At 36.8% G+C, this 25,735-nt stretch overlaps 4 protein-coding genes across 5 annotated transcripts; 2 read left to right on the top strand and 2 right to left on the bottom strand.

The window, feature by feature from the left end:
* Positions 1-3,424: 3,424 nt before the first annotated feature.
* Positions 3,425-4,625, bottom strand: LOC122312356 (zinc finger protein ZAT10-like). The gene has a single exon (XM_043126932.1). The coding sequence runs from the start codon at positions 4,410-4,412 to the stop codon at positions 3,657-3,659; it is 756 nt and encodes a 251-aa protein (XP_042982866.1). The 5' UTR covers positions 4,413-4,625; the 3' UTR covers positions 3,425-3,656.
* Positions 4,626-7,609: 2,984 nt separating this feature from the next.
* On the top strand, positions 7,610-11,695 carry LOC122313411 (ATP-dependent Clp protease proteolytic subunit-related protein 1, chloroplastic). The gene is made up of 9 exons (XM_043128390.1): positions 7,610-7,962; positions 8,660-8,775; positions 8,948-9,151; positions 9,240-9,344; positions 9,501-9,563; positions 9,752-9,863; positions 10,938-10,999; positions 11,076-11,258; positions 11,350-11,695. The coding sequence occupies exons 1-9, from the start codon at positions 7,710-7,712 to the stop codon at positions 11,431-11,433; spliced, it is 1,182 nt and encodes a 393-aa protein (XP_042984324.1). The 5' UTR covers positions 7,610-7,709; the 3' UTR covers positions 11,434-11,695.
* A 541-nt stretch (positions 11,696-12,236) lies between these two features.
* LOC122313412 (mitotic checkpoint protein BUB3.1) lies at positions 12,237-16,950 on the bottom strand. The gene is made up of 9 exons (XM_043128391.1): positions 16,671-16,950; positions 16,441-16,571; positions 15,999-16,081; positions 14,805-15,071; positions 14,004-14,079; positions 13,441-13,521; positions 12,742-12,820; positions 12,555-12,655; positions 12,237-12,450 (listed from the first exon to the last, which is right to left on the bottom strand). The coding sequence occupies exons 1-9, from the start codon at positions 16,788-16,790 to the stop codon at positions 12,363-12,365; spliced, it is 1,026 nt and encodes a 341-aa protein (XP_042984325.1). The 5' UTR covers positions 16,791-16,950; the 3' UTR covers positions 12,237-12,362.
* A 1,494-nt stretch (positions 16,951-18,444) lies between these two features.
* LOC122313932 lies at positions 18,445-25,034 on the top strand. Of its 2 annotated transcripts, none has more exons than XM_043129262.1 (9): positions 18,445-18,719; positions 19,061-19,141; positions 20,075-20,195; positions 20,315-20,409; positions 20,792-20,863; positions 22,742-22,987; positions 23,461-23,569; positions 23,710-23,896; positions 24,493-25,034. In XM_043129262.1, the coding sequence occupies exons 1-9, from the start codon at positions 18,696-18,698 to the stop codon at positions 24,578-24,580; spliced, it is 1,023 nt and encodes a 340-aa protein (XP_042985196.1). In that variant the 5' UTR covers positions 18,445-18,695; the 3' UTR covers positions 24,581-25,034. The 2 variants fall into 2 exon arrangements, with proteins under 2 accessions (XP_042985196.1, XP_042985195.1); XM_043129261.1 differs by having other exon boundaries at positions 18,450-18,719; positions 22,742-23,005.
* Positions 25,035-25,735: the final 701 nt, after the last annotated feature.

Genomic DNA, 25,735 nt, shown 5'->3' with positions numbered 1-25,735 from the left:
ATTTGCATGCCTAGAATCAAAAATACAACTCGAATTCTCATAAATATAATAGTATCGCCAACCAAACAAGAATTAATGCCGCGCCATGCATATGGCTAAAAGTATCCAATTACTGATCATGAGGGCTGCTTTTAGCTAATTATTAATTATAATTAATAGAACTATAGACGTTGAACTTGAACGGATCGAGATCGATGGCTTTTGAAATAAAAATCAGCCGTCCTCCTTGCAATTCTTTGTTATAAGTTGCCCAACTAGACCACGCCGGGATTCCTGCTGAGTGCTGACCAAAAAGGACAACTACCATTACTCGTCTACTTACTCTCGTCAATTCCATTAATTATATATGCATGATTGACGATCATCTTTTTTCTTGTTTCGGGTGCTACGTACGTACATAACTGACAACATGACATTGTTGAAAATTACTTAACATATTGCAACGATAATTCCTACGATATTTCAAGCCTATAGAAAAATATATAGTGGATTTAATTTTTATTCGATATTTTACATCAATATTAACAAGTTGGTCTTTGATCAAACAAAGGTAAAGAATTTTTTTTCAGAAAAAATGATGTTTCGATAATTATAAATTAAATATAATTAATTTGAAAATGCCATTTTCTCATATTTTGGTTAGAAAAGTGATACAACCATAAAGAAAATTCATAAAAGTCAACTAATTATGATGTGATTTTATGTGATATCTACGATTTAACGTACCACATTAAAATATATTTGATTGTGAGTTTATTTTTATGAAATTCTAATTATATATTGTATGGCTAAATCAATTTTATCTTTTGGTCAACAACGGATCGGAGTTATAATCATCCATGATATACATGTTTCGGACAAATGCATCATGGGTACGTAGAAAGTTTAATTTGTAAGCCAAGGATATAATTAGTAGGCATAGTTGGCAGATATATAGGCCGGGACGTACGTTAATCATCATTCAATTGTTTCGCTGATGAATGAATTATTTGCAAAACTCTTCCTTTTGTTTGAAGTTACGTACAAAGAAGATGGGCATCTGTTAAAATTGGGAGATGGATCACATTCAGTGTACTACAGCCATGCACTGGAGTGATCTGGAGAAGTACATGATCATGATGATGAGATCGAACCCTAGCTTGCGTGCGTGACGGATAAACCATCCCCTTTAACTCGATATATATATGCACATATATATATCCCATCATGCCCATTAATAAGACATTAATAAGATCATATAATATAGGTCACTTAGCCCTAATCTATATTTTTCATTATATATGACAGTTTGGCCCAACTTTGGATTAATTAACAAACATTGTTTTCAGCTAGCTAGCTTCAATATTTGATCACGCAATATCGACCCACGTTTACCTCCCACACCACACGCAAAGAACACCGAAACTTAAGGTTGCTTTGGCTTTCTCTTCCTCGTTACTTTACACTTCTAATGCGTGCAGCATCTCTGCAACGTTGAACTTAACTCATGTCCAACCCAGAAAATGTTAACACGCTTTGTCATTATGAGGAGCATCCTCCCATGCAGTACTAAAGAATATTAGGATCGATAGTGCACCACAGCATCTCTGCAACTGTTGAACTTAACTCATGTCCAACCCAGAAAATCTTAACACGCTTTTTCATTATTTATGAGGAGCATCCTCCCATGCAGTACTAAAGAATATTAGGATCGATACAGTGTACCACAACTTATTGGATTCTAGGATCTTATTTTATAACCTAATTAAAGAAAAAGTGTCCTAAAATTCAGCAATATTTTACCACTGAATTCAGAAGTGCTCCATTAATGATCTTAGGTTATGTAACAGCTAGCTGTAAACTCCAATATAATTAAAGTATTCTTGACAGATTAGCAGTCCAGAAAGAACATTCCCACACTCTTGTTTCACCAGTGAATTAGGGAAGAAGATCAACAGATGGTTTTCAAGGCCGCGTTTTAGAGAATGGATATGCGTTAACAACACGGCAAGCATCGCGTTCACATGACATTCACATAATACACATGCATGCACTTGTTCGACCCGGGTTACTCTTTAAAATTAAGGTTAAAAAAGAAAAGTAAAAGTGCCTTTGCTAATTTTGCAGTTTGCTTATGTTCTGGCTGGAGTGCGTCAACACGAGTGTGAACGTGTGTTCGGTCGTTTACGTGGGAAAATGGACCGCTCTAATAACGTACCTTGAATGTTTAGATATTGTCGGCTACTATTTTTTCCCTGCTTAATTGCTTAATCTGTTTGAACTTTGACACCGTGCTAGAGGATTAGTATTAATATTTCAGAAAAATTTTTTTTTGGGACATATTAATCCGTTCAATTTTTAAAGGGGAGATAAGAGATTAATTCTGCTCTCGAAACTTCGAAGAAACATAAGCCAAACTGAATGCATGTTTCAACACACATGTTGAGTTTTTTTGTCTGAAAAATCGTTGAAGTATTCTTTAAGTATTATTTAAGTATTCTATTAATGTGATTAATTGTATTATTTTTTAATATAAATAATTATTTTAATCACCAATCACATCAATAAAATATATAAAAAATATTAAAAAATAATTATATGTAGCAGATCGAACTTTTATTTTTTCCTCACTTAGAAGTATATTAATTTGAACACAATTTTTTTTTTCCATAATACACTAGCTATATAGGACTTGTATATGTATACGATCCAGTAGTTTCTAATTATTTAAATACCATTAAATCATTAATTATATATGAATCTAAATAATTACATTAAAATATTCGATTCATGTTCTAATTAACTTGCTTAAAAAATCATACTGATTATAATTGAGGGGTTGCATTAATGAAAGTACTATACAATCATTGCCAAGATGCGCCTTAAAGGGGCGAACCACATGGCTGGTTAGTGGCTTGAGTTGAAACAGACCATCACTGTATTAGCTAGCATGCGCTGGTTCATGCTTGTTGAGACCGAAAAGACAACCATAATTCCAAATTTTATCACCACCGCCACCAGAACGAGACTGCCTCGCTGTACCTGCGCTTGTCACGCGGCAGCACCTCCAAATTCAATAGAATATTCAGTTTCCGGGAAAGAACAGCCCAAACGACCTTGACTTTATCCAACTACGCACAGTACTCAAATCAATCAGTCGGTCGGTCAGTACCTCTCTCAATGCCACGTAAACACGGTCAATTTAATTCCACAAAATGGACTTGGAATAAAATTTAATGTAGTTTTTGTAAATAATTATAATTATTTACGAACTCTTTTAGCCGTGGAAGTTAATCCATCTTCGATCCTTCTTCCTAATTGCGTTTGAGTGATAGTCTAGCTAGCCTCGATCGATAGCGTGGTCAGATGTTCAACCATTTCGATTTTCAAGCTGAGAAATAAACTGAATAAAATTGAAGACAGAAATATTCATCCACCCAAAAAATTTGTAAAGCTTACAATTATTGTATATATGTAAATGAATGACCGAAAGAGTAATGATAAAATACTGAAGGACCAATGATAGCTGTCGGGGAGAGTTTAAGAAACAATAAACAAATTCACTGTACAGAAACAATTCCTCGAGACAAAGCCTAAAAGAATAAACTGTTTCAAAGGTAACTAAAAAAAGGAAGAAAAGATCACGAAAGTAATGCGATTCACGTAATATCTAGAAATCAATCTTGGGAGGAAACCACGTCGTCCGGACTCATCAAGAACAAACGCGGCTTCTTTGTTGGCAGAGGAGATTCCACCTCTTGCTCCGCCAAAAGCTGACTACTTTTCCGATCGAGCCAGAAGTCGGGCAAGGCCGGCAGGTTCAAGTCGAAGCAACGGTGGTGGCTCTGGCAGAGACTGGAGCCGCCGCCTTCAGAGGAGGTCACGCCGCTGTTGGCGTTGGTGTTGACGTTTATGTTGCTATGGCTATTGCCACCGTCATAGTGGCAGCGCTTGTGGCCTCCCAAGGCCTGGCCCGTGGGGAAGGTCTTGTGGCAGATGGAGCACTCGTGGGTCTTGCCGCTCGTGACGGCAGCGGTTCCGGAGGAGGAGGAAGTTGACGGGTGATTGTTGTCGTTGGCGGTAATCTTGGCCGTGGCGGCTTCGGCGGACTTGCGGTGGCTGGCCTTATGGCCGCCGAGGGCTTGGTAGGAAGAGAAGGCTTTATTGCAGACGGTGCACTTGTAAGAAAGCTTCAAGGCCGGCGGCTGCGGCGGCGATTGGTTTTGTTGCGTTTGAGAGGTTATCTCGCCGGTGTTGCCGCCCCGGGCGAGCATGATGAGGCAGAGGGCGAGGTACTCTTCCTCGGTCTCGACGCGTCCGGGTCGTTTGGAGCGTTTCCTCTTCGTCCATGGCTCCGCATATTGACGCTCGACGTCGTCTTCGTAGTTGAAAGGAGTAACAGTGGTGGGAGAATTCAGAGCTTCCAAGGCCATATTGAGGGAGAGAGATCGATCGGTTATCTCGGATAGAAAGAAAGAAAGCAATTAGGAATAACCGTATATATTAGAAAGAGTGAAAGATATGTATTGTGTGTTTGGAGTGTCTGTGTGTAGAAGAGAGATGGCTGTGGTTTAAATAAGGTTGGACGTGGTGTGGGGGTTATTGGTTTTGGGGGGTTAGGAGAGAAGGAAGTGAAGTGGGTCAACTATACAGCTAAAAAAGAAAGAGAGTGGGAGTGGTGGTGGGGTGGCGACTGTAGCTTGAGCTACGGAAGGACTTATTCCAAGTCAAAAGTACTATATAATATCTATATATGCCACGCCTGCACCTTTTCCAATTTTACTCTAGTAAATACTCGGAGATATATGGATATAATCTAGTAAATAAATAAAAATGAAACTGGAAGGCGTAGACCGGCCGGACCGACTTTGGTGGGTCTTAGGTACGTATTAAGCACGCTAATTACGGTCGTTTTAAGCCTGTTCACGTCTCCTCCCGGCATTCACAAACTAAACTGGATAGGAAGACTATAGAATCATTTTTATATATTCTTTATATATTTTATTAAATAAATAAATTAAAATAATTATTTTATATTAAAAAATAACGTAATAGAGTGTATAAAAAATTTAGAAAAATTATTGTACATAAAAAATTTTTCTTATTTTATAATTATTTATTTTAGTCATAGCCAGCTTTGAAATTGTGAGCTTCTGTTTTGGTAGTTCCTTGTTGGTGTGCTATGTCAATGTGGCAAGACAGCTAAACTTACTTAAGAAACATCCTTTTATTAGCCACGTGTTATTACTAGTCCCATGATTATCCTCTTTATATTCTATAGAAAAACAAAAAGATAAAGTAGCCCCTCTTTACGGCACCTATAAATATCTTTGCTTGCCAGGTAGAACGAACTTGTGAGCTTGGAACTACTTCAACCGGCCACGGTGCCCACTCCTACAGCACAGCATATATGCATTAAGATTAATGACATCTATCCTGCCGTCTATTGTTGTGTGTCTTTAGTGTATTTATATTTTTCTTTTCTTTTAAATATTTTTAAAAAATACACAAAATTATTAATAATCTCAAATCCAGAGACAGAATAAAAGTAGCATTTTCCGTGTGTTTTAGGTAACAATACCCTCTATTCGCATAGAAAAAAAGATGTAGAGAGTCACGTATGGCGGCGGGAAAGAGTGTACTAGTACACTACCGAAAGTAGCTAGCTTTCTCTAAGCGTCTTAGGTGCATCATGGCCACGCCACAGACACGTAGCACTTCAGAGACTTCTTTCTCGTGTTTGCCATAACGGACAAGCAATTGAAAGATGTTCACATCACGCCGTCCATTTTTTGTTGGAGACCATCTTTGGCTGCCATCTGGCTATTTTTGATGCTGTACTTTGCCACGTATCACTTCTCCCACAGTTTTGAGTATCACACAGTCATGCTAAATGTTTACGAAAATAGCACATAGACATTAAGGTACGAAAATGTCGCATCTTTTTTTATTTTTTATTTAAATAAAAATCACTTGGGAGGAAAATCGTGGTTTCGATGTCCCGTTTCAATGCTCTTACGTGGCATTGTGCATGCCAATATGATAAAGAAACTGTTTTCTCATATACGACAACGTACATGGCCATTGGTCATAATCTTTATGCTTGTGGTGGAACGACGTAGCGGAGAGATCGGAGAGCTATAGCAATGCTTTCTGAGATAAAAGATTGGCTTTGCTTTGGGTCTAAAACAAAAGGTTACTGTGATTCATACGACTATCTATGCTCTAATCCAATAGCAAATTGACATGTCATCAGACTTGCCGGTTTTACCAATGAGATCCCTACAAAAAGTAGCATAAAGAACATGAAAGACGTAGCTTTGTGGTTCAAGTTAAAAAGACTTTAGTGTGGCGTCAAAGTTTGGCACTCTTTTAAGTAAGGTGGCAATTGGCAAACACTAACTTCCAAGTTTTGTTGGGATCTATCAGTTTGATTCTTTCATATTCCCGCTTGTAAATTTTAGTGTAAAGAAAAGATATGGTGCAGAGTAATGGAAGGTCGAGCTGCATGCACGCTTGCATAGGTCATGTCTCACTCACTACACATTCACCATGCACTTCATTCTGTTGTTTTGCATTGAAATAGCGGTCAAATATCCATCCCATTGCCCCTCAATTCATTTTGTTCCATAGGAAATGATTTGGGAACTTGGGGGATAAGATTCTTGATGTTGATCTCATTCTTTTCTAAGCAATCCGTGTAAAGAAGCTGCTAGCTATTGAGGCTGATCATTATATCATGCCTTAACGTTATCACTGCCATTTACTTTGTATTAATGATGTGAAAAATAATGTTTTACATTTTCGATCTTGTTATCTTGAGTCACGCATGACTCGTTTTAGATGATTTTATATATCAACCATTTCATGAAAAATCACTTAAAATATATGATTGAAAAATCATTAAACTTAGGATAAAGAATAGTATTGCTCGAGAACATAACTAGTATAGCTAATTTTTATTTTTTAAGGGAAAAAAAAAGTGAATAATGGCATGCCTCACATAAATAGTGAGTGATATATTCATCCTAAATCTTGGTATTCCCAATAATGATGTGACTTATTCATTACCAAATGACTAGGAATGACAATAATCAATTGGAAGGCAATGTTTCCTCTTAGGATGATTGAAAGCCTTAATGAACTTCATCAGTCGAGAAACCACCTTCATGGCAATCTACCTGCATCAATATTCCCAAATCAAAGCCAGATTTCCTGGTTCGATATTTCGGATAATCAATTGGAAGGCAATATTCCCTCTTATCAGGGATATTTCACTGGTTTGATATTTGGAATGATAGCTTTAAGAAAAAGAGACAGAATTCCTACTCCGACAAATTTTAATTTACTTTTCTTATTGGATTTTTTTTTTTTTTTTTCAGGGCACGTCTTACATATTGGACTGTCGACCCATATGAGCGATAATAGAGCTCCCGAGTTAACGTGGGCTCAATTTGGGCTGGGCAACCACCCTGCTATGAAACGGATCTTAATTGTGGGCTTCGTTAATTACAAGTGTAACATCGTCGAGAAAGCTCCATGGAAATAAAGAGCTAAAAATATCTTTATAATCGCTTTAATTTAAATCTGTAAAATAGTTTTGTAATTTCCCTGCTGCTATGCCTATGCGTCGTGGACTCTAGTACGTGCCACATAGCGGCTGGGAAACAAAGCCACATACTTTTTACATTGCAAAGCGCCGAAGGCAGTGAAATCTGTCTTCTCTCTCTATGGCAACCTCGCTGCTCTGCCCGCTCTCGGCTCTACCATCGTCCACCATCGAGGATCCTCGAGCATCTGGGCAAGTGGGTCCCTCTCTTGGGCTCCAGAAGTCCACCTTCCTTCCCGGCACCAAGCTCTTCTCTGCTTCTCTTGTTCACCCAACAAGGAAGAGCATAGCTCGAAGATGCTTCTGCTCCCCACTTGCCAAATCCTTGGACCACATTCCCAAGCACTTAAGGGAAGAGAATCTTAAAGATGGATGTGAGACTCTCTCGCCCTCGTTTCCAATTTTCAAAGACACCAACTTTCTCTATATTATTTACCCATGCTCAATTCAATTATTTTTTGTTCCTTACGTTTAATTAAAGCCATCTTGCTGGAATAAATTTAGTGGTTACATAGATTTTTTATTGCTTGAGATGTATAATGTTTTCCTTTTCATTGTTTCTGGTATATGCAAAGAAATTGCTCGTTATATTTTGATACGAGTAGTTGGATAACAATGATTTCGTGTTTTTAATAGTTAAATAAATCAAAGTTGGAAAGCTGATAATTGAAATTAGAAGGTTTTGAAAACAGTAGATTATGAGATATTTTGATTTACATTTTGGTAATAAGTTACCCCGCCGCACCATTAGATTAAAACTTACGTGGTCCTAATCTAATATCACATCTATTTCATGTTCCTGATATTGGTGTCACTCCCCCTCTAACCGTAGATGGTGATGACTATGGCTTGATCTTATTATATGGTGCAAAGGATGCCTTAGTGAAAATAAAACCAAACTGGTACCAGATAAAGTGCAAAACCCAATTATAGAGTGTCCTTGTCAGTATGAGAGGAGGCTGCACTTGCTGAAAAGCTGCTTTAAATTTTAGTCTCAGCCAAAACACAAAAGGAAAAAAAAAAAAAAAATCAAATTGCTACTAAACTTCACCTCCGTTTTTGCTCTGATAGTGATGGAAAATTACAAGAATGCACCCCAATATCTTTACGGCCTTACTGCTTCACAAATGGACATGTTCATGACAGAAGATAATCCCATCCGACGGCAGTCAGAAAGAGTTACAGAGGTTACTCTCACTTCTTACGTACTCCTTGATTTCATCTGAATGGCTTATGATGTCATATGAAGAAAATCCATGATATATCATGCTTGTTGGAAGTTGGTTCCCTATATAACATAAATTTCGGGGCAGCAAATTCAGTTATCTGTTGGGTTTTCTTTTTGACAATTATTGACAGGAAAGCATCTCATCTGCCACGAACTATTTGGACCATGGAGGGATGTGGAGTCTATCAGGCAGTGGTGAAAAGGGTCCTTCAAAGTACAGTATGAGTGTAAGCATGTATCGTGGAGGAGCCAGAGGATATGGAAGACCCAGAACTGCTCCTCCTGATTTGCCTTCTTTACTCTTAGATGCTCGGATATGCTATCTTGGCATGCCAGTAAGCCACTATACTCTGTCTATCACAATGGCATGTTCTATCTATTTGATCTGAACCATCTTGATATTTTCTTGTCTGCTTGATTTAGATCGTGCCAGCAGTAACTGAGCTCCTTGTTGCTCAATTTATGTGGTTGGACTATGATAACCCTTCAAAGCCTATATATTTATACATAAATTCATCTGGAACACAGGTTAGCATAAAAATGTGTTGTTTTCAGTATTTAGGCTTACCTCCATATAGAAAAATATGATTGGTAAAATAGTATTTACTATGTCCGAAACTCTGAGTCACATTTATGATTAAATGTGTGCACATATTTAATTTTATCTCTCTCATGACATTTTAGAATGAGAAGATGGAGACTGTTGGATCAGAAACTGAGGCATATGCCATAGCTGACATGATGGCTGTAAGTGCTATTACCAACTATATGTGGTATTTTTTTGCATCTATAATGATTGCGAAATAAATCATTCTGGTGCTCAAAACGGATCCATTGAAATTTTTTCTTATGTTTTATTGTTAGGTCATCGTTTTAAATTTTTGTGCTTAATCTACTTTCTTTAACCTGTGAATGTCTTTCATTATCCCTTGAAGTATGTCAAATCAGATGTCTATACTGTGAATTGTGGCATGGCATATGGTCAAGCAGCATTGCTCCTGTCACTTGGGGCAAAGGGTTATCGTGCTGTACAGCCAAACTGCTCCAGTATGATTCACTTCTCTCTAAAGCTCACAAGATCATAATGACTACTTGCTGCATAGTTGTTCTGCTCCTTTAAGCTAAAAGTAGAGTGCTGTACTTGTATCGCTTTACTGCATTCATGGTCAACAAACATGTAAATTATTAATCGACTTTAACTGAAGCATTGGGCAAAAGTCAACAATTTCACAATTTTGAAATTCTATCGTTTAGAATTTATAAATGGCTTCGGAAAAACCTATTTTCCATCCTTCGTTGGATTTATGTTTTGCTATTATCATTGTTGGTCTTCAATTGCTTTCTGGTAGCTGAAACTAATGATTCAAAGCCCAAGATATGGCAACTTACTGGTAGGACTTCTGTTTTCAAAGATAAAAGAGCCACCTTCTAATGCCCGAGTTATATCTTCTCGTGCTATCTTTATTCATGTTCAAAGTATGGGGCATACTGATCTTTGCAGTGTTCATATCCTTTCCTCTGCAGACTCTGTTGATCTTTTAAATTTTAGCTTGTGATTCTTTAAGAGAGGTTCTATGTCTGAATCTTGTTTGTATAGAGTTCCTCCTCCTGTAATATGTTTCTATTTCGTATAGAAAGAAACTGATCCGTTTATTCTTTTATTGTTATCAATTCTCACTTATCACTTATAAAAAAAATATATATATTGTTATCAATTCTCCTATTAATTGTTATCATCGTCTTCATCGAATAAAACCAAAATTTACTAATGACATCTCTACATTAGTAGTCATGTATTTAGTCACTTCACATCCACATCCATTCTTTAAAACATATCACTTTTCTCCAGATTCACCTCCCATGTGTTTTGAGGCCTTTTCACCTTCTTTCCCTCCATTAGCATGTCTCTTACCATTTTTCAACTTTTTCAGAACCCAATAAGAGATGGGAAATAATCACGTTAGCAACTATGGTTCAATTGGTTTTTCACTTCACCTTTGCAACCTGCCGATTGGCAAATATACTCTAAACGAGTGGATCTTATGTTTGGCAGATTTGTCTGCCGTATAAGCATTTGAACCTTCATATTTTTCCTTTGATTGTCTCTCTTTTTAATTGCAGCAAAGTTATATCTTCCGAAAGTCAACAGATCAAGTGGGGCGGCCATAGATATGTGGATCAAGGTACTGGCTCTGTCACTATCACTGTCTGTAGGTGTCTTTTTTGTATGTGCCAGCTTCTTTGACAAGCTTCTTTCAGGCCAAAGAGCTGGATGCAAATACTGAGTACTACATTGAGCTATTAGCAAAAGGAATTGGAAAACCTAAGGAAGATATCTCTAAAGACATCCAGCGACCTAAATATTTCAGAGCACAGGAAGCCATAGATTATGGCATTGCAGACAAGATAATCAACTCAAGGGATGCTGCATTTGAGAAGAGGGTAATTTTTCTTCCTTTTGTTTTCTTTGTTTATTCTTTCTTGTTAACACTTATGCCTTCATTCCGGTTATAATTATAATTTCTCCAATCAGAACTATGATGAGATGCTCGCCCAATCAAGAGCAATGAGAAGAGGAGGAGCCAGTCCACAAGCTGCACCCTCTGGATTTAGGTAATTAAAGAGCAGCAGCATAGCTTAAAGGCTGGCATAAAAGCGCCTTGGGAGGATTTGGTCACGCAAGGAGCTTCTGTTGAACTTCTAGTTATAGTGCAAGAATGATAATGTACCGTTTTGTGACCCCAGCACACTTCAGTACTGTTTTTTTAAATGCTTATACGTAGTATCTTGGAGATTTCACAATATTTAATTGCTTGCGTAACCTAAAGACAACAATTTTGGGCTCTTTATTTTGTATAAATGTAACCTATTTTTGTTTACTTTTGCATTATTTACCGCACCTTTTTAGCATCATTCTTAACATCAAGTTGTTTTTCTTTTTGGTTTTATGTTTCTTTAAAAAAATGCTTTTTTCTGGATGCAAAACAAACAAGGAACTGAAGACGTCCGCGATTGGCCAGAAAAGTCCGGCCCTCGGCTCTCTATCCATGTGGATTCGGAGCTTTTTATTATGTCAGGACTTGAGATGGGAGTCCAATCTTCGCAATCTACCGATGCTTCAACGAAATTGACCCAAGTTTCATTCAGGGTGTAGAGTGTAGACTTCGACTTAGGTTATTAGAAACCACGCTGAATGACATCACCGTCCATGATCAACTAATTAATCTCTTGAACACAATCTTCAGATCTTGTACATGATTATCTCTTCCCGAGAATACTTCAAAACTCCACACTCCCTGTTCTAACATCTATGAATTAATTCGTTTTTCGCCAATCGTGGTTGTATACTCCAGTGAGATTGTCATTGACGTAAATAGAACTTGGAAAAATTGGACACAATCCATATGGGATTTCGCAGCATTTTAACACCCAACTCATGCGGACCATTTGCTAACTCTTGTGGATATTACAAAAGTTCGTCCACAGAACATAAAAAATTATACATCCAGACCATTATGGAACAGCCAGGAGATTATACATTTTCTGTTATGCGGGAGGATTTGGGTAGACTTTCGGCTTTGGCTTGACTTCTATTTCATTTACGCTGCGAACATAGATAGCATCTGGTTCGTGACTGCAAGATGAAAAGAGTCCAAAGACAACACATAAGAGTCAGCATGTAAGGCTTTGGAAAGGTTTGTTTTTTTGGGGGTTGGGGGAGAAGGGAGTTGATCTTACGCTTTGTCCCCCTCTTCATATGTATAACTTGATGCCACCGCCAAAAGGCGGCCATCTCTGCTAAATGAAAGTGCTGCAATGCTTGTCGGATATTTTGAGTACTGGAAAAGAGAGAACAGAAATTCAAAGAAATTAAGCTTTCAACAATTTTACCCAAGATGTCAGCATTACATAAGCAAACTTTTACCTGATACAGCCTCTTCTTGTTATTCCCATCCCACACATTCACAAAGCCATCACAACCTCCAGTCGCAAATGTACCGTAGCTGCAGGTTGAATTTGAAAGATATAGTAACTGTGTGAACAGTATGGAAAGAAGCTGGCTATAGTTAACAGGATGTGGACTTAATTGTCAACCCCAGCTCAAAGCTAATTTATCAACCTCCAGATCCGACTCAAAAGGGGCAATTGTGCTTCTCAGTTCAGTTACACACTCATTGTTTGTCCACATCAGCCAATTGTGTGCAAGCACATATGAAATCCTGTTAACACGTTTTATTTACAGATTTGCTTTTGATTTATTTTATTTTACACGTTTCTAAGTTGGCTTTACTCATTTTTCTTTCAGGTCAACAAAATTAGTTATTCCTACACTAATATGAGAACAGATTCTTGACTTTATTAGCAACAATCTGGACCATTCTCCTTGTTATAAACTGCCCAATTTGTAAAGGTCATACCTAGAAAACTAAATTCACAAGAATGATCTTTGCCATAAGCAAGTATTTTAGATATAAAAAGATTACACATTTGACAAGCCTGTTCAGTTCTATCAATTAAAAGATTCAACATTCAGCAAAATATATATAAATATATAATTAAAAGATTCAACGCACACAGAATATCAAAATCAATAATTCAATGCACAAAGAATTCAAAAACTTACACAGGGTGGAATGCAATGGCATTTACTGGGTAGACAATGTCCCTTCCAGCCTCTGATTTTCTATGGCACTTAAACGCATACCTGAACATCACTTAAAATTTTCAGCAAGTAATATGATCACCGAAAGGCATACAGCAGGAGAAAAAAAACAAACAGGCCTACTAGCATTTTCATGCTATATTAGCAGTGAAAGATCAGCAAACTCCTAACCAGCCACAAATGATGGCACAAAACATGACAAGGCTATAATTTAACCAAGAATGTATAACATGCAACATGCTATACACCCCAACAATTTCTGAACTAACAAAAGCACACTTCACAATGTCACAAACGCTGTTTGTAACAACTCAAGGAAACTCTAAAGAACTAATCAAAGTTACAATTGGAGCCCTTGAAGTCATATGAATGACAAGAACTTCTCAATTTCAGGCATTGAGGGATCCCCTTCTTCATATTTTACAAAAACACGGTGGGAAAAACTGCAAAAAGTGATTAAAACAGGGAACATTATTCAAGTAATACTGTGCTTCATAATGGTCCATGCAAAGATCAACACATACTTTTTGGCTTGACTAGCCTCTGAGAGATCAAAAAATTCCATTGCGACTCTTCCTTCAACAGAGCTCAGGGCATATCCTGCTAACAGTAGTCAAATATGTTACTATGAAATCCTAGAAAATAGAGAGGAAGCGTGCTTCAAATGGACAAAATAAGTGGACTATTTTCAGCAAAACACTATAACCCCTTCTCATGGATATACAGCCAAGTGGCCAAACACAAGCTTCTAGCTTGCTTCCTGTCTCTCTTTTCCCCCACATGTTATGCTATCTCATTCAGAGGAGGATTTATCAGTACCTACCAAATAGATATACTAAAAACTTCTAGGCAAGTTTACTTATTGTAGTCGATTAAAATATTTCAAATGATACAGCATAAGAAAAGGGCAACCGACTATGGTATAGCTGCAAATTCAAGAAAGCAACTCAAGTGCAAACCTTTATATCAATAGGACCAGAAACTGTCTTTAAAGTGAGGAGGGAATGAGAGAAAGAATGGGCAGCATTTAACCGCCAAAACATATTATTTTACCAGTGGCTTTGAAAATTTTATGTCACCCACTTAACCCCGAGGGGTAGCTCAATTGGTCAGGCCTTGGGTTTGCTCCCCAATGGTCACTAGTTCGAGTCCCCTCAGGGCTACTGGAGGATTTACCTGGTCGTTAACTTCAAGGCCCCTTGGGATTAATCGAGGTGCGCGTAAGCTGGCCCGGACACCCAAGGTTATCAAAAAAAAAAAAAAAAAAATTATGTCACCCACTTCAAGAAGGAAACAATTGCCACTTCACAAGGTCAGAAAATTACCTGTTCCATTGGGATAGCAGCGCACACATCTAGTTTGATATTTCAATGAAGATTCCCTTCGCTGTTCAGGTTGAGACATATTTCTCAGATCATAGACATTTACATGTCTTCCTGCAGTTGCTACAACTAATCGATTTCCAACAAGAGAAAGTGAGTAAACACGCTCAGGTTGTGGGTATGTCCCAACAAGAGTGCGATCCTGCCCACTTGCACCCCTAGGATCCCAGCACTTCAAGGTTTTGTCCCAACTACCCGTGATTAATTGCCCTGGAATAATTTACAGGTAAGAGAGAATAATTACACATGAATTACCAAACAAACAAAACAAGAATGGTTCCATTGGAAATATTTTTTACATTTCATTAATATAGCATAAACATTCTAAGGACAAAAGGGGCATAAAAGCCCTATGTTTTTAATTATTCCAAGGACATGAGAACATACTTAGTGTAGTAATGCAACCAGTCCGACAAAAGATCCTTCCTTTAATTTAAAACTCTGTAAAGGGTCTCAGAACACTGGTTGAAAGAAAATATTCCTCATAAATTAGTAATGCCTAAGTTGTCCCTTCTAGTCATCATTGCAGCAGATACTACCAAAAAATGCCAGGTCAGACCATACCTTGGTTATCACGCATAGGTGATACAGAGTAAAAAGAGGAATTGTCACTTGTAACCAATTATTTAAAATCATTATCTCATACTGTAATTACGAGTTGCCAACCAATTACAAGTAACAATCATTTCTTCACATTTTTTTTTATCAGTAAATATGAATTTTATTGAAATAGGCAAAGCCAAGTACACTTGATGTATACAGAGTCATTTCTTCACATTGATTTCATACCAAGTACAAAACTTGGCCATGGAAAACTGCTTGACTATCCAGCCCTATAAGTGCCCAAGACAGATACAAACATAGGCCGTGGAGAAATTATCGTTGCTTTAATATCCAGACATGTCTGATCACTTCTTCATTTTCAGTCTCAATTGATTTCTGTTCATCTTAAGATTAGCATGATACAACCTTTTTCACTGATAAAAAAAGGATTAGCATGACACAACCTTGTTAGTTTTTCTTTTTGGTTATTTTTATCGTTATCATTATTCAATAGCTGCTCAAAATCGTGACATTCCAGCAAAACACCAAAAAATTTAAATGAGCAAAGGAGAACGTAAGTACTGCAAAACAAACCTGCTGCATAAGAATATTCAACACAACGCACAGGCGCATCATGCCTTCCCAAAATATCCTCCTTATTGTAGCTGAAGACAAGCCTGAAACAGAGATGCCATAACACCAACATAACATCTCCAAAATTATAATCAACATTGAAAACTGGGCAACAAAAACCAGATAAAAGCAATAATCTAAAAATATAAAGATCTCAAAGTTAGAGATGCTAAGCCTCGGCTATATTCAGAAGGATAAGGAAGTCATAGATTGACTATAATCTTATGGTTTGACTTCATTACATTTATTGAAGAATGAAAGACTCAACGAACATCGTATTAATTGAACTAGGCTCAGCTAATGACACTGTAACATTTAAATATAACATCACACCTAAGCTTCAGTGGGGTGAATGTTTTCATGTTTTGAGATCTGTAAAACGGAAGAAGAAAAAAGCACTGACCGTCGAACTGTATGATCGGCACTGGCACTGAAACCCGATGAATCATCGTGGAAGCAACAGTCGAGAACGGGACCGCCGTGCAAGAACTCGCCTCGCAGCGCATTGGCGCTGGCATCGTACAATCGTACGCTCTAAAAAATCAGAACAGAGACTGAGGCTTAGTTTTGAATTTAGTGAGCTAGGAACAGGATGAGAGAGAAGAGATGGAGAAAGAAGAGGTGAAAGCGTACCTTGTCCCAGGAGGAGACGAGCAGGTGATCGCTGTGGTTGGAGAACCGGAGGTTGGAGATGCCGTCGGAGGGAGGGTTAGATAGCTCGCGGCCCGGGGCCGGCGGTTGGACAGATGTCATGCCGCAACTGACCTGCTTAGTCTAAGAGAGTGGAAGAGGTAGCGAGGGAACAGAGGTAGTGAGTGTGTGCTAGGGATTTTGAATTTGAACTGTTTTGATTTTGAGTTCAGATTCAGGAAGAAGCGCTTTTTTCTTCCTTTTTTTTTTTTTTTTTTAATAATTAATGAGCGGTGGGGAATTTAAATTCAAACGAGAGACGGGCAGCTCGATTGTGGCGGTCGGTCGTTTGACAAGTTCGGAAGTTCCTCTGCAAAACGAAAATTATATATATTATATATTATCGTCTTATTTTTACCTTATTAAATAAAATATAACATATTTATTATTATTAAATAATTTATTTATTACATATTTTTTAATTATTTAATAATAATAAATATGATATTATTTAATATTATAAAAATAAAATAAAAATATAATATATAACATTACTGATATTTTTAATGTATATCCTTAATATGATAACTTGCAAGGAAAAAGATTCTCAAGTTCGTAAAAGAACGTGAGGGATTAAAGCGGATAAAATAAATAAAAATCAAGCTATGTAATATATATTAATATATATATTTGGTAGTATTAATTTATTAAGAAAAAAGCATGGGACGGATGGGTGTGAAAAATATTTTTTCACTGGCTAATAACAAAATGCAACGTAGGCATTTCAAGATGAGTAGCTCTGCACCCACATGCACTCGATGCCCTCTCCTTCTCTCTCCCTCTCCCTTTCCCATCTGTGTTCGTCATTTTGAAACTCTCCTCCCCCGAATTTATTCTTTCCCTCTGCAAATCTAAAACTCCCAAATGTTGTAGGCAACCTGTTATGGTTCTCGATGTAAAGGAAATTAGGAATGAAAAAGTATTATGGTAAATTGGGATGAAATGAATGTAACTGCTATGGAATGGTTGTATTCAAGAAGTGAATTCAAGTAAAAATGGTGTTCTGCATGTAAGAACCAATATGCATATATGGTGTTTGACAAAATGTGGAAGATAACCTCATAATATCATAAGACAACCACTGTGTGTGTGCGCGCTAAATTCAAAGAACGACCTAATTGCAATACCACCAAATACAACAAAAAGGCAATTTGCACAATGAAAGTTCTCCAATGCGGAAGAAAAAGAAATCTCAATTTCTAACCAACCAAAAAAAAAAAAGAAAATAGAACCCAAATAAATCAGAACATCTGATCTCTCCATCATGCCCCCATAAGATAACTCAAATGGGGTTTGTTGAAGTCCCCTATCCATTATTCATTCATTTCTATATCCTTAAATTATAAAAAAATATAATTACAAGTATAATTATATACTAATTTGTACACTAATATAATGTGATTGGTCAAAAAGTAGATTTTATTAAAAATAATATTAATTTAAATTTTAAGTATAAATGAATCAGTATTAATATACAAATTAATATGCAACTGTATTTATATATAACAAAACTCTCATTATAATATATCAAACTTGTTTTTTAAAAAAAAAAGTCAAAAATAAATTTACAAATAAGTTTTTAAATTCAATACAAAATATCGTTGGACACAAATTTTAAGGTGTGGTGTAAATTTGACAACGCTGAGTGGCCCAAAACATAATTGTAGCCCAAGTCCACAGGCCAGCTCGTTGCACTGTAACATGCGTTGTCAAAAATTCCACAATTTTACAGTTCCAACAAATTATAGGAAAAAAAGAAAAAAGAAAACAAAATCAAGAAGAAAACTGAATCGGATCTCTATGGCGAGCACTGCAACTCAAGACGATGACAACAAAAAAATCACATTAATTCGGTGAAGCCCCATCGTTCCCTCTCTACCTTAATTGGTCTTAAACCCTAATAGTCTCCACCATTTCGTTAATACCTTATTGATCGGTTTGGTTTAAGATTGTCCACGGTTCAATGCAATGGTGGTCTGTAAATGCAGAAAGGTGAGTGCTATTATTACTCGGTGTTTTCTTTCTTCGTTTCTGATAATTTTTGTGCTGGTTCATTTGCTTGAGGTTTGGATCGGATCAAGCTCGTATTCCGATATCCAAGGAGATCCTCTCCCGGCTTTACGGATTATTGTTTTAATTTTCATTTCCATGTCTGAATTTGGTGGTTCAATTCAACGAAAAAAGGACAATGTTTTTTTTTTTCCACAAAAAATAAAGGGATGGTTTCGTTTAGCGTTTGACATATGATTTATCGGTGAAGTTATCCTCCGTTTTATATCACTAGCTGCACTCTGGATCTTGTGAGCTTATTATGCCAATTTCGGGTGTTTCAGGCCACTAAACTATATTGTTTCGTGCACAAAGTCCCTGTTTGTGGAGAGTGCATCTGTTTTCCGGAGCACCAAATATGCGTGGTAAATTTATCTTCATTATCGCATATTATTACTTTGACCTTAGTTTGTTATTTGTCTTATTATAATCTTTCGGATGGATTTGTTGTACATCCTCATGTTTGACTTATTTTTATTTATTTTATTATCAAAGCTCAATCTTGATTGTATCAGCAATAAAAGTCTCATTATGGCATCATGCGATTTGGATAAAAGTTTGTTGGGAGTGTAGAAAAAGGAGCTTCTAATGGTTTGAAATTGGAAGTAGGACTTGATAATATGTTTAAGGTGAGGTGTAATAAATGTAGGGAGGGCGCATACCCAAATTATTGAATAGGTTCATCTGTATAACTGCACAACTCATTGTGTGTGTCTCTTAATTTTGAAGGTGAAGTTCAGTTTGGTAAACCTGGATAGACATGTTCCCACGTTGCATTTGTTTTGAAAAATTTCTGTGGTATTGTTTGCATGATTCTCCAGAAGAAGAATACGAACAAGCTTTTACATTACAGAAAATATTCTACATTTCAAACAAAATATTTTCCTTTTGCAATGATTTGGACTTACATTTGTTACTTTTGCTCTCTGGTTTTAGGTGTTTTGATGTTACTTTTTGTCTCGTTGGATTATTTTCTACTATTTGCATGTTAAAAACTTATAGAAGGGATGCTGATTCGACTCCATCGTAATTTATTTGTGGCCATTTATTGATAGAGATCAATATGAAAGCTGTATCTATGAGATGCATTAGTATGCATCTGTCCATTTATTTATTTGTGCGTGTGATGTGAATGCATTACTTGGCTTTGGGGTTTAACTTGATAAAAGACACGTTGCATTTGCATGATCTCTGGTGTTCCTCATTATCAAAAAACAATCTGTGCACAAAATTTCTCTATGACAGTATCATAAGTTTGTCCAGGATCCAAGCTGCATTAATCTTGTTTTCCTTTCTAGGTCCGTACATACTCAGAATGGGTAATAGATGGCGAGTATGATTGGCCTCCTAAATGCTCCCAGTGTCAAGCTGAGCTTGGAGAGGGGACTGGTTCACAAACCACTCGTTTGGGTTGCTTGCGTACGTGATTTTGCAGATATAGTTACTGCATCTGACTTGCATATTATCTGTCAAAGAATGCTTGTTGAACTTTTACTTGATAACATGATTTACATCTATTTATTTCTTTATTACTTCAGATGTTCTACACACAAATTGCTTGATTTCACATATCAAGAGCTTTCCTTTGCATACGGCACCAGCTGGATACGTGTGTCCTGCGTGTTCCACTTCAGTAAGTAACTTCTAGCGGTTATCTAGAAATTAATCTTAGAATGCTAATTTCACTTATTTCCTGTTTTAGTGCCTTATAGTACATGTTTATGAAAACTTAAAATGACTGAAGTTCATTACTGTGATGATTCTTTCAAGATATTGCCATGTGATTTATAATCAAGCACAACTTAAAAGATTTTTACCAAGATAATCCATAATTTACTTATTAAAAAGAGAAGATAATCTAAATTAGCATGCTTAGGCATTGCTCTTGTATATGTCCCGTATACTTGGGCATTTGCCTCCTTCTGATCAATATAATTTCTTTTACTGATCAAAAAAAAAAAAAAAAAAGAGAAAAAATAATCCATAATTCATTTTCTGGTATTTTGTTATTGTAGATATGGCCTCCCAAGAGTGTGAAAGATTCGGGATCCCGTCTTCATTCATTGCTCAAGGACACTATTATGATGGTAAGGTCAATGCCTGTCTCTTGCATAGTGCAAAGAGAAGCACTCAAGCAACAGCCTTGCAAACTAATTACTAATGCTTTTATCAGTAAAGTGTTGTTCCAGTAATTGCAAAACTTCCTTGTCTATTGTGGTCCTGATTTGCACGTTCCTAGTTGGATGGTTGCCATTGGTGTTAGCTTCTCCAGTTGTGGTCTCATTATCTTTTGATTTTCACCCTGGATTGATATGGTTGATTATATTTGCCTGTTGGTTGTGATAAATGAGTGCTTAGAATGATTTTTCTATTCTATACCTTTCCTTTGTTTTGATTTTCCCCTCGTGACTAAGTAGACAAGGGATCCTGGGTTTATCTGAATGCCTTTGTCACTGGTGGAGTTACTTCTCTGCTAACTTTCTGATTCATAAATAGGAGAGATCCAAATAGAAGGAATGATCATCTAGTGTTAGTGTGCTTAAGGGGTTGGCCCAAGTGGTGAAGGCCTTAGTCTTGGGGCATCACTCCCTTCAAGGTCTAAGGTTCAACACCTCATAAGTGCAAACAATCCTTTGGGATCACACCCCTTGGTGAAAAGCTAGCGATTTAACCAGTTCCGTATAGGGAAACTTCGGAGGGTGTAGTGCACGGGACCAGAGTTTATTCTGCAGGGGTGGGTTTGAAGGGCCCTGCCTTGGAAAGGTTCCCTGACATTAAAAAAAAAAAAAAAAAAAAAAAAAAAAAAAAAAAAAAAAACCTGGTAAGATATTAGGATTGCCTTTTAGGCATATAACTTTGCAGTGTAGTCTGATCCAGAGCAGTTACAAATATAAGGAATTCTCATCTACGCCTGTCGGTTAAGAACCATCCTGAGATGCTGCAAAGTGATTTTTAGTTCTACACTTGCTGAAGTCACCAAATCATTAAATGATTTTTAGTTTGACAGTTTTACTGCAAAGGTGGGTTTTCTCCTTATTTTGGTGCATCTTCCTTCTGTTGTTGGTCCCATGCTTGGTTTCTTGATCTAGCTGCTTAGGCTTTAAAATTAGGCCAACGTTTAGGTGGTGTCAGGCAAAGGTCTGCACATTCTTCCTTAATTCGAGCTGAGACCAGGCACAGTCCAGTCCAGCCAACCCAATCAGCAGGTGTTGTCTATGCTACCATGTCCAGGCTTTGGTTACTGAAAGGCTTGTTCTATGTCATTATACAATAAGAGTTGACATTAGTTTGTGGAATCAGTTGAAGATTCAATTCATTAAGGTGGAATCTTTCATTTACTAATGAATATTTGAGGTTTCTGCAGACACTGCTGTGAGTCTGGAAAATTAAGGTGAACAACAACTCAGTTTGTGTCTATAACCAGCATGCTATTTATTTTTAGTTTGGAAATTGCATTTAAGACACATCTAATTTTGAACTAATATGCAGTCAATTTTGTGAAATAATCTGCTGATGTGGGCACCCATACGATACAGCATTGTGCTCTCATTGTTTATAATTTGCAGCAAGAGACGTCCGTTGGAAAATGAGGGTGTCCCATGACAATGAGAGCAAAGAAGTACCCATAAACTGTCAACTTTGTGAGCCATATGTGTAATCACATTCCTTTTTGACATGCTAATGAAGACCTGATTTATGTGGCTTCTAGGTGAAACACAATATGTATTAGTCCCTTAAAATGAGGGCGTCCTCTCATTTTAAGGGACTCTATGTGACAGGATAAACGGATGTCCCGCATGCATCATTTGTGAAACTGTTTCCTTTGGTGGTTATCTTTTAAAGGAGTGCTCTGATATCTATATTTGTAGTGATTTATCCTCCACATCAGTGCTGGATTCGTTTACCTCTCTCGCATCCTTTTTATTTTCATTATGTATTGTTAATTTCTGTCAGCTGCTATGCAGACTGGTCTGGAGAAGAATTTGTTCGGAAATCATCCAGTTTCATTGGCAGCAACAGAGTCCCGTGGGCCTCCTCCTGCATTTGCCTCAGATCCTCTAGTTACATCATCTACTGGAGGCATGGAAAACAGTGCGGGTTTGTTGCCCTTGGTAGTACAAAATGAAATAACTGTTGCAGAAGGAGGGTCTTCCAAACTTTCAGTGACAGATCCTTTGGAGATAGATGGTCCGAGTACAGCTGGGAATTTTGTGAGAAGCTCGAGCCCTGTAGGTGTTTGAAGATTTCGGTGTCAACGTTTGCATCTGAATTTTTGATTTTAGGTTCTGCTTGGTTCAAGTTCTTGCTTTTTGATTTTCAAAAGACGACATTCTTAGATTTTGACCTTTAGCCACAAAGTAGTGAAAGCATAAGTACATTTGATTATGCTTGCAAATATCACTAGAAACTGTCTCAAAGATCATATGCAAAATGTTCAAGATAGGCTAATACAATATTGTCTTAGCTAAGACTAAAAGCAGAAAAATATTCTATAGGTTCCAACCAAAGGCAGCCTTTGTGAACTTGTTCTCTTTTTCAATTTGCAATTTAGTGTGGCTTTGTGTGATAAATTTTACACGTATGTTGGATGTTCAGGTGTATTCTTATGGTAGGATAAATATCTCATACCATGCATTCTTACCCAAACAAAAGGGTCTATAATTTTGTTTTAATTGCATTCCAGCCTGGTGCTACAACACGAAAGGGTGCCTTCCATGTTGAACAACAAAATTCTGAAATTTCATATTATGCAGATGATGAAGATGTGAATCGTAAGAAGTATACTAAAAGGGGTAAGTAGATTGTTCTCTGATTGAAGTTGCTTTTTTCTTCATAATGATTTTGTTTGTAGAAAATGTTGCAAGCAAAGGTATCCAGCACTAGGACTGCTTGGAATTGCTTCATTATCTTCCTGTGGGGTTCCCATTTGTAGGTCCATTCCGGCATAAATTTCTTAGAGCTTTGCTTCCTTTCTGGTCAAGTACATTACCAACTTTACCAGTGACAGCACCCCAGCGAAAAGATGTGTCAAGTGCCAATGATGGGCCCGAAGGTCGTGTGCGGCATCAAAGATCATCAAGGATGGATCCGAGAAAAGTCCTGCTTTTTATTGCACTCATGTAATTCTTAATTTCTTTTTAGTTTAAATTCTTTGAAGAAAAATAAAACTTGTAAAAATGAAAATAGTTTAGTAGAAAGAGGTAAAACAACGAGAAGGAAATGGGAAGGATTGAGAAAATGGACGTATTGTGGCTGCGTTTGGATGCTGATATGATCTCAGATGATTGGAGTTGATCTATGAATAGTAGTATTTTGTGAGTCCCATTGAGATACGGTTGAATGTAAATAGGTTGAGATATGTGTTTAGATGTATGAAGTAAGTTAAGACGAGTTTAACTTTTTTATGGAAAGTTGAAAAAATATTGGATCTTATCAATATGATTAGTTTGAGATGAGTTGATGTGAGTTCGTATTCCAAAAGTAGCGAGTGGTCTGAGTTCTAATAGCCTTGGAATTTGGTTTAGGGTGGATAATGAAGGTGGGGGGTGTATTGCCGACTATCATATAATTTGGTAATATTCCTTCTGATGACTTTTATGATAGTATTTTGTTCTAACTGTTAATAAACTTATCCAAGAATTGAAATACGAGACATGAAAAGAAACAATCTCTTCTTTCACTAATGTATTTGTTTCTTTCTCCCGATCTTGTGCAGGGCATGCATGGCAACTATGGGTATTTTGTATTACAGACTAGTGCAGCGGGGTCTTGGTGTGGGGCTGCCTGAAGACGAACAGCAGTGAATATGAGTAGAATTGTGATGCATATAAAAATAGAGAAATGATATTTGCAGTCGTGGTTGTGCAAGCGACGTGCAGTCGTTTTGAAAAAAATGAATTAATAAGAGATCTACATGAAAAAAAAAATTAATTTTTTAATCGTGGACCTCACTCTTTTTCAAAACAATTACGCGACGTTTGCAATTCCACGACTGTATGTAGCATTGCTCATCAGAATATTGAGACCTACTGGTTGCTGGTGTTTCTGCTGTTGTGTTTATGTTTTCGTCCTCTCTGTGGACATGTTGCAAGAGATGCAAGTGGATTGTGGGGAAATTTCATTTCAGTGATGACGATGGTGATAAGTTACACATATTTGCTTTATAATTTTTTTTTTTCCCCTTAAAAGCCTTTACCCTTGTTTTCTGGGTTTGTTTTGAATCGAGTTGGAAGTTAAAAGGAAAGTGATTTGTTCAAACTTGGTTGGTTTGTAATTATCTATTTGTTCAATGAATTCACACTCCAAGGTCATACCCAAACACATTAATCAAATAAAAAAGGGCGCAAACATAGAAACGGCGGGATTTACTCCGTTGCGTTCATAGCGTCTCTATGAGTTTTGTTATATACAATCATTTTTACTTATTTTTTATACACTTCACTAATGAAATTGGTCAAAACAACTATTTTATATTAAAAAGAAGTGATGGAGTTAATCATATTTGTGGAGTGTGCAAGGAGTACACAAAAGTGTTGGATATAAATTTTTTGATAAAGAAATTTCTTGAGCTTTCTCTTTCTTTTCATCCATTCTGGATAGCTTATAGGTTTATTTGAAAAGATATTGGAACGAAACGTTATTTGCAAATATATTGGAATGAAACGTAATTAGTGTCGAATATAAACAAACCAGTACTTTACTAAAGAAAAAATAAACAATATATTTAAATCTGAAACTTTGAGAAATACAAGTACAAAATCAACCCAAATATTCTAAGGTGCCTATATCCAATTATATTAAGCAATAATCAGAACAAAACAGTTAATAAGATCTAATTTATCTAAGAATTCTAAGAGAGACAAGTAAAAGAAACTATTAATTAATAAAATATATACATCAGTTTGACTATTTTTTGTGCATATTAATCATGTATTAATGAATTTTTAAGCCTAAATTTT

The sequence above is a fragment of the Carya illinoinensis genome, chromosome 6, assembly GCF_018687715.1.
Source record: "Carya illinoinensis cultivar Pawnee chromosome 6, C.illinoinensisPawnee_v1, whole genome shotgun sequence".
Taxonomy (NCBI): domain Eukaryota; kingdom Viridiplantae; phylum Streptophyta; class Magnoliopsida; order Fagales; family Juglandaceae; genus Carya; species Carya illinoinensis.
Note: the sequence above shows the minus strand (reverse complement) of the source record. Positions and strands in the feature narration are given on the sequence as shown.

Excerpts from the sequence above, each read along its gene's own strand:
- LOC122312356 (XM_043126932.1), bottom strand. The coding sequence starts at position 4,412 with ATGGCCTTGGAAGCTCTGAATTCTCCCACCACTGTTACTCCTTTCAAC.
- LOC122313411 (XM_043128390.1), top strand. The coding sequence starts at position 7,710 with ATGGCAACCTCGCTGCTCTGCCCGCTCTCGGCTCTACCATCGTCCACC. Across the intron at positions 8,776-8,947 it reads AGTCAGAAAGAGTTACAGAG|GAAAGCATCTCATCTGCCAC; the intron begins GTTACTCTCACT and ends AATTATTGACAG. Across the intron at positions 11,259-11,349 it reads ATGCTGCATTTGAGAAGAGG|AACTATGATGAGATGCTCGC; the intron begins GTAATTTTTCTT and ends TTCTCCAATCAG.
- LOC122313412 (XM_043128391.1), bottom strand. The coding sequence starts at position 16,790 with ATGACATCTGTCCAACCGCCGGCCCCGGGCCGCGAGCTATCTAACCCT. Across the intron at positions 15,072-15,998 it reads TGAATATTCTTATGCAGCAG|GGCAATTAATCACGGGTAGT; the intron begins GTTTGTTTTGCA and ends AAATTATTCCAG. Across the intron at positions 14,080-14,804 it reads CTGCTATCCCAATGGAACAG|GATATGCCCTGAGCTCTGTT; the intron begins GTAATTTTCTGA and ends TACTGTTAGCAG.
- LOC122313932 (XM_043129261.1), top strand. The coding sequence starts at position 18,696 with ATGGTGGTCTGTAAATGCAGAAAG. Across the intron at positions 18,720-19,060 it reads TGGTCTGTAAATGCAGAAAG|GCCACTAAACTATATTGTTT; the intron begins GTGAGTGCTATT and ends CGGGTGTTTCAG. Across the intron at positions 20,410-20,791 it reads GTCCTGCGTGTTCCACTTCA|ATATGGCCTCCCAAGAGTGT; the intron begins GTAAGTAACTTC and ends TTGTTATTGTAG.